Source organism: Hippocampus bargibanti, linkage group LG16, assembly GCF_051943395.1.
Source record: "Hippocampus bargibanti isolate YZ-2025 linkage group LG16, ASM5194339v1, whole genome shotgun sequence".
NCBI lineage: Eukaryota > Metazoa > Chordata > Actinopteri > Syngnathiformes > Syngnathidae > Hippocampus > Hippocampus bargibanti.
Window position 1 is genome coordinate 777,064 of NC_142749.1, and position 13,274 is coordinate 790,337.

General features: G+C 39.3%; 1 protein-coding gene across 1 annotated transcript in view; it reads right to left on the reverse strand.

Moving 5' to 3' along the window:
• Positions 1 to 580: 580 nt before the first annotated feature.
• The window catches only part of tmem218 (transmembrane protein 218), a 37,874-nt gene continuing 25,180 nt past the window's right edge, over positions 581 to 13,274 (reverse strand). The window contains exons 2-3 of the mRNA XM_089017613.1: positions 12,267 to 12,369; positions 581 to 1,143 (exon numbers count right to left, since the gene is read on the reverse strand). Of these exons, the coding sequence (XP_088873739.1) occupies positions 1,009 to 1,143; positions 12,267 to 12,369 (238 nt within the window). The 3' untranslated portion in view covers positions 581 to 1,008. The remainder of the gene's footprint in view (positions 1,144 to 12,266; positions 12,370 to 13,274) is intronic.

Sequence of the window (13,274 nt, forward strand, 5' to 3'; positions counted from 1 at the left end):
CTGTCGTACTCTTTTTTTTGGCATGAAGCCACACTGCTGCTCACAAATGTTCATTTCTGCTCTTAGTCTAGCTTCAACTACTCTTTCCCAGAGTTTCATTGTATGGCTCATCAACTTTATTCCTCTGTAATTAGTACAACTCTGCACATCTCTTTTGTTCTTAAAAATGGGCACGGGTACACTTCGTCTCCATTCTTCAGGCATCTGTTCATCCTCTAAGATCTTGTTGAATAACCCAGTCAGGAACACCACCGCCACTTCTCCATACCCTCATGAATGAATATAATAATAATAATAATAATAATAATAATAATAAATATGCATTTCATTGATAAGCACCTTTCAAAACTCTCAAGGACACTTACAGGGTATATGCAGCCCAATTTGTGTATTTCTGAAGTGTACACTTCTGTACAAAGATTAACGGGGTAATGAACTATTGTTATCCTCAATGACTGTGACAATTAAATAAAAGGTTCTTTTGTGAGACAGCTACAGACTATGTCTCTTTGTCACTGGCATGTTGCCTGTCCTTATGGTGTTCGGTCTTCACAAAAACAAAAAGCAGTAATTGTTAATTTTGTTTCCTTTTTATTGTTGAAATTGAAATAAAAGAAAAAGGAACAACTCAAGTTAATAAAAAGTCGTCACCTGTACTTTCACAATGGCGTTTAAATAAATTACACATGCAGCATGTGTAAAAATTGCACAAAAAAATCTGTCAAAAATTGTACCAAAAAAGACATTTTAAAAGTGAAATAACACAAATTCAGTAGCATATTAGGCAAAAAACAAAACATTGTCTGAGTTTGCATTCACCTATCAGTGATGATCCCGGTACACCCAATAGAAAGTATTTTGAGATTCAACTTGGACCATGATGGACAAACAATCTATAAAACATTGGCCATGTTAAAATTTCTCCTGTTGTTTTGGTTCCACATTTTGTGAAGTGGGCCTCTTCCTGGCTTGTCTTCTTTTAGACTGTTGATCCAGTGCCAAACTCTTCTAGTGTGTTCTCAAAGCTTTAGCATAGACAGGTTCCAAGAAATGAAAGGGGAGCAGCATGAATAGCCCGCTGAGAAAGATCACACTCGCTATAGCCAGCAGCACATAGCGAGCGATAAATAAAGTGTCCACTATCTGTGAAGGGGGGAAAAGGACAAAGAATGTGCTTAGTGTTGTCAAATCAGAAGTTTTTCTTCGTAGTTCAGAGATAAGCCAAGAATTCAATAAAAAAGGTATTGGTTCTGTATTTCTAATTTCATGATTTCACTCGTTTTGCCTGTAGATGTCAGAAGAGAGCTTTCGCTGAACAGAACCAGGAGCAATCATGCAAGGTTGACATTTTGGATTTGATCCAAATAGCTATGAGGTCACTAACTAGAAATAATTACCAACCTGTCAAATACATAACATACATGACCTTTTAGCAAAATATTCCATGAAAATGTCCAGTATAAACAAAAATAATAACACTCATCTGACAATAGATTTCTGTTCCGAGTGCACATTTTATTTGTTTAAGAAGACGATGAATGACCAAAAAACAAGCAGTAAGTAAAGACAATCTCACTGGAGGCTTACAATGACTGAAAATGATTTACAACCAGGTATAAAAAAGTACAACTTTTTTTCTAGATGTTCATTTGCACAATTACTTTCAGTTTCTTCAAAGGTAAAATGCTTGTTGTTTTTCTTACACTATTCACCAGTTTTGTAATTAAATACCCTAAAATTAAAGGTAAAAGTTGGGGGTAAAAGCCCATTTTGTTGGTCTCATTTCATATTTATTGTTGTGGTGTCCTGATATTTATGAAACTGACTGTGTATTCATGAGACACAAGAACAGGAAGCCCTGAGATAATTTGGGAGATGGTGGTGGAATGATAGAATGTGTGAGTGTGCATTTACAAATGAGCAGGGAAAACCTTTCACCTAGCAATATCCAGCAAGTTGCAGGTAGAATTTTGCCCCATGCTTGTTTGATTTACAACTTCAACTGTCCAAGAGTTTGGGGCCTTTATTGTTGTATTTTATGTTTCATAATGCACTGAAACCTTCATTGGGAAACAGTTCCTGCACACTCTGACTTTGAAGCCGCACTGTGGTGACATATTACAATACAGTAAAGTCTCGTTATATCGATAGTACTGCTTATTACGATACTATTTCTATGAACGCAAGGAGAAAATGTACATGCCACAGGATCGGATATATCGATAGTGCGGTTATATCAATATTTTTTCAGACTCCCAAGAATATCGATATAACGAGACTTTACTGTACAGTGAGACCTCAACTTACGAACATAATTGGTTCCCAGACAGAGTGTGTAAGGCGAAAAGTGTGTATCTAAAAAAAAATAAAAAAATCCCATAGGAAACCATTAAAATGGGAATAATCCGTTCCCGGGTTTCCATAAAATATACTTTTCAACCAAATAAGCCTTAAAACTACATACAACATACCTAATTCTATGTATAATAAACGTGCTATTGTATTGTAATGAAAGAAATACACTGCATTGTACCATAAAGTCACTTTATTTACATTTGTGATGGTCATTTATGGTTTGATGGAATGGCGTTGGAGGTCAAAGGGATTACATGAGGACTGTAATTAAAGAAATAAACTGTGCTGTAAAATTAAGTTTTATTTACCTTTTTGATGGACGTTGATGGCTTATGGAAGGAGAGTCACCTTCCATAAGGACTGTTGGTAACTTAACCTCTGGTGCTGTTCGGTCATGTGCTTCCGCCGAAGATCACTCCGCCAGCAGTGGTGGGTGTGTATTATGAAAATAGTGCTTATTATAAGGTTTAATTTTCATAAATTTGACGTTTGTAAGCCGAAAAGTTTGTAAGTTGAGGTGTTTGTAAGTTGAGGTCTCACTGTATTTGGCATTGTCTTGCTGAAAAAAAAGCAGGAACGTTCATGAAAAAAAAAAAAAGTTGCATGTATGGCAACATAGCCCCAAGCCATTAACTCTATAAACAGTAACCCAAATAGAACCGTATAGTGCCTCTTTGCAATTTTTTGAATATGATACTAGTGCAGCATGTTCTACCGGAAACAAAGTTCTTGTGTGTTCTACATACTTGGCAATAAAGATGATTCTGATTATAATATTTTTCAAAAACCTGTGTGTGCTTTCAGCATCAGTGCTTCCTTCACAAATGTGTACGTTCCCCATCCAATTGGCACAAAATTGCCATTTTGGATAGAGCGCTAAATTTAATTGATTGACATTGGCTTTTTTAAGTGCAGATGTTGTTTATTGATGTAATTGCACCTGTGGGGTAGAAGAACACAGGCATGATGTTTTTTGGCCTTGACGCTTGCGGTGCTCACTTGGGATGATATTATGGACCGTAGTTGTTGATATGCAGTTGAACGTTGAGAATCATTGTCCTTTAACTATTCAACTATTTTCTCACACAATTGCCTGCAAAAATGTGAACATTCCTAATTCAGAGAAGCTCATTTTGTGCCCAATCATAACAATCAGTTGTTCCCCGATAGCCCATTTACCCGTGGGTATGTTCCAAGTAGGTCGTCGTTGAACCTTCCTCCTTTTTGCCAACTGTCGTGGCTTTTATTTTTTGGGTGGATTGCATTGCAGCCAAAAAAAATCTAATTTAATTATGCTTTTCTAAAAACTATAAAGTGGTATCTAGAGTTTGTTTTGTATTCAATTAAATACAGTAAAGTCTCGTTATATCGATATTCTCGGGAGTTAGAAAAAATGTCGATCTAACCGTACTGTCGATATATCCGTCGTGCGCCGAACTGCATTAGGAGGTAGGGGCAACACGTAAACGGGGGAGCTTTGATATGGCATGTCATTTTATCATTGGGTTCATGGATTGGATTGGATTGGATTGGATATGCCTTTATTAGTCTCACAGTGGAGAAATTTACATTTCACAGCAGCAAAGTGATGAAAGGAATGAAAGTAGAAAAACAAAATACATGAGCTGCTGGAAAGGCAGCCGTATCTAACATGCTTTTTGTACAGTAGTGAAGTGAAAAATAAATTTGTGCATAAAATATAAATGTCTTTTTTAACTTTTTTAATGACTATTCCTTTCAAAAATGCCACCAATACAAAATCATCACGTTCCATTCACATGAAACCACGAAAAAAACAGTGATTGTTGCAAGCGATAAAGATATCTGAATGGTACACAATTAAATACAGTACATGCATGAAAAACCAAAACTGCAACGTTTACATTACTTACGTTGATGAAGTATGTTTGGTCTGAGAACCGTGTTGCGTCCAAAAGCCGCCATTAGAGGGCATCCAAGCGCCATATAAGAAACGGAGGTGGCCTTTGTGCCTCTTTTTTTTTGGGTGAGAGATGTTCCCCCAATGTTGCCTCAAAATGGCACATATAATTCTTTAAGCGATTGCAAACATGTATGCCATTGTTGTCGCCATTGTTGAAGACAATGGCGACACAAAATGTCGTCTGCTACACACGGGCTGGCGTCTGCTACACGGGAGCTGGTCACGTAACAAACTCACGTGACCAAGTCGACCAATGGCGCGACCGATACAGTGACCGATACAGATTTCGATAATGGTGGTTCTGTGTAGAAACCCCTAAGCAAATATCGATTCACCTTAAATATCTTTTGTATCGATATAAACATAGCAAAATGGACGGCGGGAGATGAAAAAGAGCACCGTAGTAACCGGATTATCGTAAAAACCACGAATCGTACTAAATGGAACTAATTATACATAAAAAGACTACAAATGTGCATGGGAAATGAAAATAGTGTCGTAATAAGCAGTATTATCAATATAAACGATATCGATGTAACGAGACTTTACTGTATTAGGTTGAACATGGATGAAAAGGTTTCTTACTGTACATCTGTGTAAGCTCTCAGTCGTACAGGAGTGGTCCATCGATGAGAAGGTTTCTTCAGCCGTCATCTGTACAAAAGTGAAGGTTTCGGACGTTTCGCCTCCTATCCAAGAGGCTTCGTCAGCGAACTAAAGTCTGACTGGTCGTATCGGCCCCATTTATATATCCCTAATGTCCAGACATGGTGGCGCCGGACACAGCTATGATAGGTCCCTACTCTCAGGTTGGGGGGGCGGGGGACCCCTCCCTGTGGCCCCACTGATTGTTCCTACATTCCTGACTAGCGACTGGCCTATTACCCCCACTGCCCCCGGTATCACCTCATCAGCATAACGACCCTCATCAGCATTGCGAAAGTTGCCTAACCTGTTTTGCCTAAGCAGGCTATTGTATGAACGATCCAAATTGAACCTCACCCCACCCGACCGGTTTAATGAAGGATTTTGTTGTTTTATAAGAATCGCTTCTTTTACGCCCCTTTCAAACCATCTATGTTCTTTCGCTAAGATTTTAACCTCATTGTCGTCAAATGAGTGGTTGCTAGCTTTTAGGTGCAAATGTACTGCCGATTGAGGCCCACTAGTATTATCCCTGCGATGTTGATAAAGTCTTTTTTTGAGAATTTGTTGAGTCTCCCCAATGTACTGCTCTTTACAATTTTCATTCTTACAATGTATGGAATAAACTACATTACTTTGTTTTTCATTTGGTATCCTATCTTTTGGATGCACTAATTTTTGCCTTAACGTGTTTATCGGTTTGAAATAAGTAGGAATTTTATGTTGCCAAAGGACTCTTTGTAATTTTTCAGAAACTCCTGCAATGTACGGTACTGCTACTCCTCTCCTTTTTGAATCTTGAGAATTATTGGTTTCGTTCGCTATTCTTTCTTTCTGACATTTGTTGAATGACCACTGAGGGTACCCACAGTTAGTGAGTGCTCTCCTGATATGTTTTGACTCCTTTTCTCTACCTTCAGTGCTAGTTGGTATTAGTTTAGCCCTATGCTGGAGGGTTCTGATAACTCCTAGTTTATGTTGTAAAGGGTGGTTAGAGTCAAAAAGTAAGTATTGGTCAGTGAAATAACAAACTCTCGTATGCAGAGGCAGATGATCTACGCATTAAAATATCAGCTCTTCTCAGTAGTGCCAAACTTCCTCCGTCCAACATAACATTAGAAGAGAGAAAGGTGTTAACTACTCTACAAAAAGACAAAAATATTACTATTTTGCCAGCAGACAAGGGCAGATGCACAGTGCTTCTCAACACATTGGATTATGAAGACAAAATAAATAGGTTAATCAGTGATTCTTCCACTTATGAGCAACTAAAAAGGGACCCTTCCAATAGATACAAGAAAGAAATGATTGACTGTCTCCAAAAGTTAGAGAAAGGAAAACATATAGACAAACAGATGTATTTTAGATTATACCCGGGAGAGGCCACGCCATGTATCTATGGCCTGCCAAAAATACATAAAGAAGGGTTCCCCCTCAGACCCATTGTGTGTAGCATTGACTCCTCTACATACAATGTAGCCAAATATTTAAAAACTATTTTAGCTCCGTTGGTTGGTAACACTGAATATCACGTAGAGAACACCACAGGGTTTGTAGGGAGGATCAAAGACCTCATATTGGAACCTGAGGAAACTTTGGCATCATACGATGTGACTTCTCTCTTTACATCTGTCCCAACCCCAGCAGCAGTCTCAGTGGTGAGGACGAGGCTGCTGGCGGATGTTTCTCTGCATGAAAGAACCAAACTTAAACCGGATCACATCTGCCAATTATTAGAAATCTGCCTTAATACTACGTATTTTCAATTTCGGGAAAAAATTTATAAACAAATTCATGGTTGTGCTATGGGCTCACCAGTTTCACCCATATTGGCTAATCTTTACATGGAAGAGATGGAGAAACAGGCCCTCACATCCTTCCCGGGGACAAAACCTAGATACTGGTTTAGATATGTGGACGATACTTTTGTCATAATTAAAAAACAAGAAATTCAATCCTTCACAGATCACCTCAACTCTGTAGACTTCAACATTAAATTTACTCGTGAGGACATTCAAGAGAACCAACTAGCCTTCTTGGATTGTAAAGTAATTATAAAAGAGGACAGAGCGCTAAAAACAGAAGTCTTCAGGAAGGCTACGCACACTGACCAATACTTACTTTTTGACTCTAACCACCCTTTACAACATAAACTAGGAGTTATCAGAACCCTCCAGCATAGGGCTAAACTAATACCAACTAGCACTGAAGGTAGAGAAAAGGAGTCAAAACATATCAGGAGAGCACTCACTAACTGTGGGTACCCTCAGTGGTCATTCAACAAATGTCAGAAAGAAAGAATAGCGAACGAAACCAATAATTCTCAAGATTCTAAAAGGAGAGGAGTAGCAGTACCGTACATTGCAGGAGTTTCTGAAAAATTACAAAGAGTCCTTTGGCAACATAAAATTCCTACTTATTTCAAACCGATAAACACGTTAAGGCAAAAATTAGTGCATCCAAAAGATAGGCTACCAAATGAAAAACAAAGTAATGTAGTTCATTCCATACATTGTAAGAATGAAAATTGTAAAGAGCAGTACATTGGGGAGACTCAACAAATTCTCAAAAAAAGACTTTATCAACATCGCAGGGATAATACTAGTGGGCCTCAATCGGCAGTACATTTGCACCTAAAAGCTAGCAACCACTCATTTGACGACAATGAGGTTAAAATCATAGCGAAAGAACATAGATGGTTTGAAAGGGGCGTAAAAGAAGCGATTCTTATAAAACAACAAAATCCTTCATTAAACCGGTCGGGTGGGGTGAGGTTCAATTTGGATCGTTCATACAATAGCCTGCTTAGGCAAAACAGGTTAGGCAACTTTCGCAATGCTGATGAGGGTCGTTATGCTGATGAGGTGATACCGGGGGCAGTGGGGGTAATAGGCCAGTCGTTAGTCAGGAATGTAGGAACAATCAGTGGGGCCACAGGGAGGGGTCCCCCGCCCCCCCAACCTGAGAGTAGGGACCTATCATAGCTGTGTCCGGCGCCACCATGTCTGGACATTAGGGATATATAAATGGGGCCGATACGACCAGTCAGACTTTAGTTCGCTGACGAAGCCTCTTGGATAGGAGGCGAAACGTCCGAAACCTTCACTTTTGTACAGATGACGGCTGAAGAAACCTTCTCATCGATGTTCTTACTGTACAGTAAAGTCTCGTTATATCGATATCGGTTATATCAATAGTACTGCTTATTACGATACCATTTCTATGAACGCAAGGAGAAAATTTACATGCCGCAGGATCCGATATATCGATAGTCCGGTTATATCGATATTTTTTCCGACTCCTGAGAATATCGATATAACGAGACTTTACTGTAATTCGATTTGAACTAACATTGGGCTTTTGGAGATGTTGTGTATCTACCAATACTTTCAACATCATTTGTGCTTCTGATCTCTGTTCAATCTATGTGAATGTGAAATCAGTAATCTCGAGGTGTATATCCGGTGTATGACTGACCGAGATCAATCTATGCTGTATGGCACCACTTGCATTAATTCTGTGGTGCTGGTGGGGGGTTATAAACTACAACAACACATTCCTTGACTTGTCATGACGTGGCTTTACATATTACACCTGATTAAACCACATAAGCAGAGCTTTGAAACATCAGCTGGGGACATAACTCATGCAAGACCGGTGTCTCATTCATCAGGTCCATGACTGAAAATGTATCTTCCTCAGTGACCCACAAAGACTGCTGACTAGTGTGTAAGTATGTATGGAGTGATGAAAAAGGGTAGAGCTGGGTATTTAATGAAAGGTTATCAAAGTATATTAGATTTGAGGGCATAATGTATGTTATGTAGGTATATTTCTAAATTACTTTTTTTTTTACAAACGTGCATCACAGATTGTGCGATGACAGACAGCCAACCATCCCAAATTAAGGTAATCTTGACGCTCAAGCGTTAATATTCTGAACACATAATATGCATTGGTCATAGTAAATGTCCACTTGATGCCTTATTTGTAGATGTCACTTGGAATTGAAGAATATAAATTGGAAGAAAAAAAAATAAATCATCAATGGATGTCGAACAGCAATGTAGTTGACTGGTTCGCATTTCCACCTCAAAGTGCAGAGGTCAGGAGTTTCGGAGACCGGCCTTCCTGTTTATCTGTTCTCCAAGAGCCTGCATGGTATTTTTCAAGTTATTCACATTTCCTCCCAAATTTCAAAAACATTCACAGTGGGTTAATTTATGACTATGAATTGTCCCGAGGTGTGATTTGAAGTGTAAATTGTTGTTTGTCGTGTGCCTTTTGATTGGCTGGCAACAACTTCAAGGATTCACTCTAAATCAGCTGGGAAAGACTGCAGCACAGCCATGGCCCTCATGAGGATAAAGCAGGTCAAAGAATGATTATTTGAAATGTGGACTTGTTAGACCACAGAACACTGTTTCGCCTTACATCAGGCATTCTAGATGAGCTTAGGCTCAGAGAAGCCGGCAGTGTTTCTGGGTGTTGTTCATAAATGCCTTTTGCTTTGCATAGCAGTTTTAATTTGCACTTAAGGGATGTGATGCTGAACTGTATTTACTGACATTGGTTTTCTGTCTCCCAGCTGGCATGGGAACGCCTCGGGATCCGCCAGGACGAGCTAGAAGAAGTGGCTGGGGCGAGGGAAATCTGGGCTTCCCTACTGAAGCTGCTGCCCCTGCGACCCGACCCCGGATAAGCGGCAGAAGATAGATGGATGGATGGATGGTTTTCAGAAGTTTTCTTAAGCCGATTGATGGAGGTTTTCGACGACGCCTCGTTCGACGTGAAGTTCTTCGTTAGTGAAGGTCTTGAAAATTCAATGGTGGTTTTCATCTTACATATTGGATTGGATTGGATTGGATATGCCTTTATTAGTCTCACAGTGGAGAAATTTACATTTCACAGCAGCAAAGTGATGAGAGGAATGAAAGTAGAAAAACGAAATACATGAGCTGCTGGAAAGGCAGCCACTCTCGCGGCGCCGTCTTGAAGTCAAAAGAACAAAAAAAAACTAAATAACAAATAATATGACAGCATAGAGACAATATGACAAAACAAAGACACAGAGAGACATTCATTCTTCAGGACTTGCTGTACCCTCTTTGTGATGACATGAAGCAGTTCTAGATGAAAGAGGAGAGGATCAAAGCATCTTTCCACCAGTGGATCAGGGACATCATGGTGGAATGTGCATGTCAACTACAAGCTAAATGTTGAAAGCAAACACGCAGCTGTAGCAGCCATTGACGAAAAGAGATTGTCTCACATCTCCTGTTCCACATAAATCTGCTTCAATTCCAAGCCGCAACAGTTCCACATACGCATCGGCGCTCTGCGCTGACGCTCCTTTCTTCTTATTGCGGGTTCCTCAAGCCATGCATCCATCCAGCCGCAGACCGTCCAACGGCACTGACCTTTCCGCTAAACAAAGCGGGGCTGTGAAGATGCTGCCCATTACAGGCGCAAAAAAGCACAATGGCCCCTTTGGTGTCCAGCGATGACAGTCGAATGGCTCCGACATTCCTCCCTTTCAAAAACAGTGCTGGCATATTCATGCTGCCGAAAAGGCGCAACCGCTCAGCACAGTCTCCTCCTTGATGAATGTCGTGGTCAAAAATGCTGAAAAACAATCTGTATCCGTTCCACACGATGCACAACAACACAAAGTGACAAAAGAAAACACAAAACAAGACAAAAACAACCAAAAAAAGCAAGGCTCATGAGAGCACTTGCTGAGGCTGCCTACTCGGGCGCCATCTTGGACTTCTTCATATGGTGATTTCTTCAGATTCTCTGAACCTTTTGATGATGTGATGGACCATAGATGAGGAAATCCTTGAAGGCCTTGCACTTGTACATTGGGGAACATTGTTCTTAAACTGTTTGACTAGTTTATCCCAAATATCAAAAACATGCATGGAAAGGATAATGGAAATTTCTAATTTCTCAGGAGGTGTGACTGTGAGCGTGAATGGTTGTTGGTCTGTGTGTGCCCTGCGATTGCCTTGCAACATGTCCAGGGTGAACCCTTCCTACCTCCCGAGGATAGCTGGGATAGGCTCTTATTCAGGTCATGGATGAATGGGTTAACTTTTCATAAATTCAATACTTTTAAATGTTAAACTCAGATTGCAACCTTATAAGTAAAATTTCTGAGAAAATATCTGGATCACTAAGAACAAAAAACACTTTCAATCAGCTCTAGAGTTACAGTACATAGTGGTACACTTTTGTGAACGCAATACTGTTTCTTTCAACACTCCCCATTTCAATTTTGCTGCTGGAGATTGCAAATTTCCCCACTCTAGGACTATTAAAGCCTTTCTTATTTTATCTAATCTTACTGCAACTGATTTGTTGTTTTATTGATTTTATTCCAAATGCCAACATTAGTTGTTCAGAGCAAATGTGAATTTGAAGTATCGTGATACCTTGGCCTACGAACTTAATTGGTTCCCAGAAAGTGTGTGTGAGGCGAAAAGTGTGTATTCCAAACATTAATTTCCCATAGGAAACCAATTAAAAAGACAATAACCAGTTAGCTGGTCCCCATACATACAACATAATTTTCAATTAAATACGATTTAAATCTACACAAAATATACATTTTTGTATAATAAATGTGCTATTGTATTGTAATTAAAGAAATAAACCGTACTATATAATAAAGTTGTTTTATTTACCTTTGTGATGGTCGTTGATGGCTTGATGGAATAGATAGCTTTTTGCATATAGTGTCTCGAGGAGCTCTGGGTTGTACATCTTGGAAGTTGTGATATTGCAACAGCAACAGATGCAGGCAGATACACTAGAAACTTCATTAATAGATGGTTCCCTTTCTTGTCTTTTCTCTTCAAATTGTACAGATGGCTTGTGCGGGTTATTTGTGGACCCTTATTGATGGGATATTTTAACCTCGCAGTCTACACTTTGCCTTTGCTGTGAGCACCCTAACTCCTCCCCCCGCTTACTGCTGCGTGTATCCTGCTGCGTGTGTCCCCTCCCTCTTCTACCACGGATCTTGACCAATCACGTGCGGTTTTAACAGAAGACTTGGGGCGGAGAATAGAGGAAAAAAATGTTGGCTGCCATTTTCAGCTCCTTGTTAGGAGCGCCAAGAACAGGCTCATTCGTGAACGACACTTCACTCACTGTGGCGCTCCGTGCGTTTCTCGAAAAATAGGTCGTATGTCAAGATTATATTCTCATGAATTTAACGTTCGTAAGGCGAAAAGTTCATTAGCTAAAGCGTTTGTAAGCCGAGGTATCACTGTAATATGTCAATGATAGTTTGTTTGAAATCAGCGTAGGCCTTCACCTCTTTCTCTTTCAAAGAAGATGGAGTTGTTGCACTTCGAGGAAAAAACACGAGTGCCAGGGTAATGATGACAGCCAACAGGAAAACCGGGATAACTCCGAGCCTGGACAAAAAAAAATCACATAAATACATTATTGTCAAAATCATGATTGTTGATGATAGCAGATTGTAGGGATGCATCTGGGAAATTAAAAAAGAGGCCAGTTGGCCCCCTTATCTCTGGAAAGATTTATCTAGATTGCTGAAGTATACAAAACTGTTTAAAATAAAACAAAATACATTCATTGGAGGATGATATTTCTAACTTGCAAATGAAAAACAATTATTTCAGTACAATCTATTTTTAATACATGACTAAACAATTTTAATTCACGTCAAATTATTTATTCAGACATAAAATAAACAAACATTTTCAATTTTATTTAGTGACTACACAATCAATCCTGTGCTATTTTGATATTGTACAGTATGACGGAGAAGACAAAGAGCACAGATTTAGCCCAATATTTCTTACTGGTGTCTACTTAAACACATTTCTTTGACTTGTGCAATGGAGTTACAAAATTGCGCCAGTGGCTATCAAAATGTGTATATGCTGCAAGGGCGCGGCCCAGATGCATCCCTGATATTGTACATTTTGGCTCTTAATCTGACTTTCACTGAGATCTTTTTTTTAATCCAAGCAAATGGCAATTTTAGAGCAATCTGGATTTAATTTTGATTGAATTGGATTTTCCTTTATTAGTCTCGCAATGGAGAGATTTACATTTCACAGCAGCAAAGGATGAAATAAAAACAAAATACATGAGCTTCTGGAAAGGCAGCCACTCTCGCGGCGCCGTCTTGAGTCAAACGAAAAAAAAAAAATAAATAAATAAATAATATGACAGCACAAAAACAATATGACATACCAAAGACACAGAGTCATTCATTCTTAAGCACTTTCTGTACCCTCTTTGTGACACGAAGCAGTTCTAGATGAAAGAGGAGAGGATCAAAGCGTCTTTC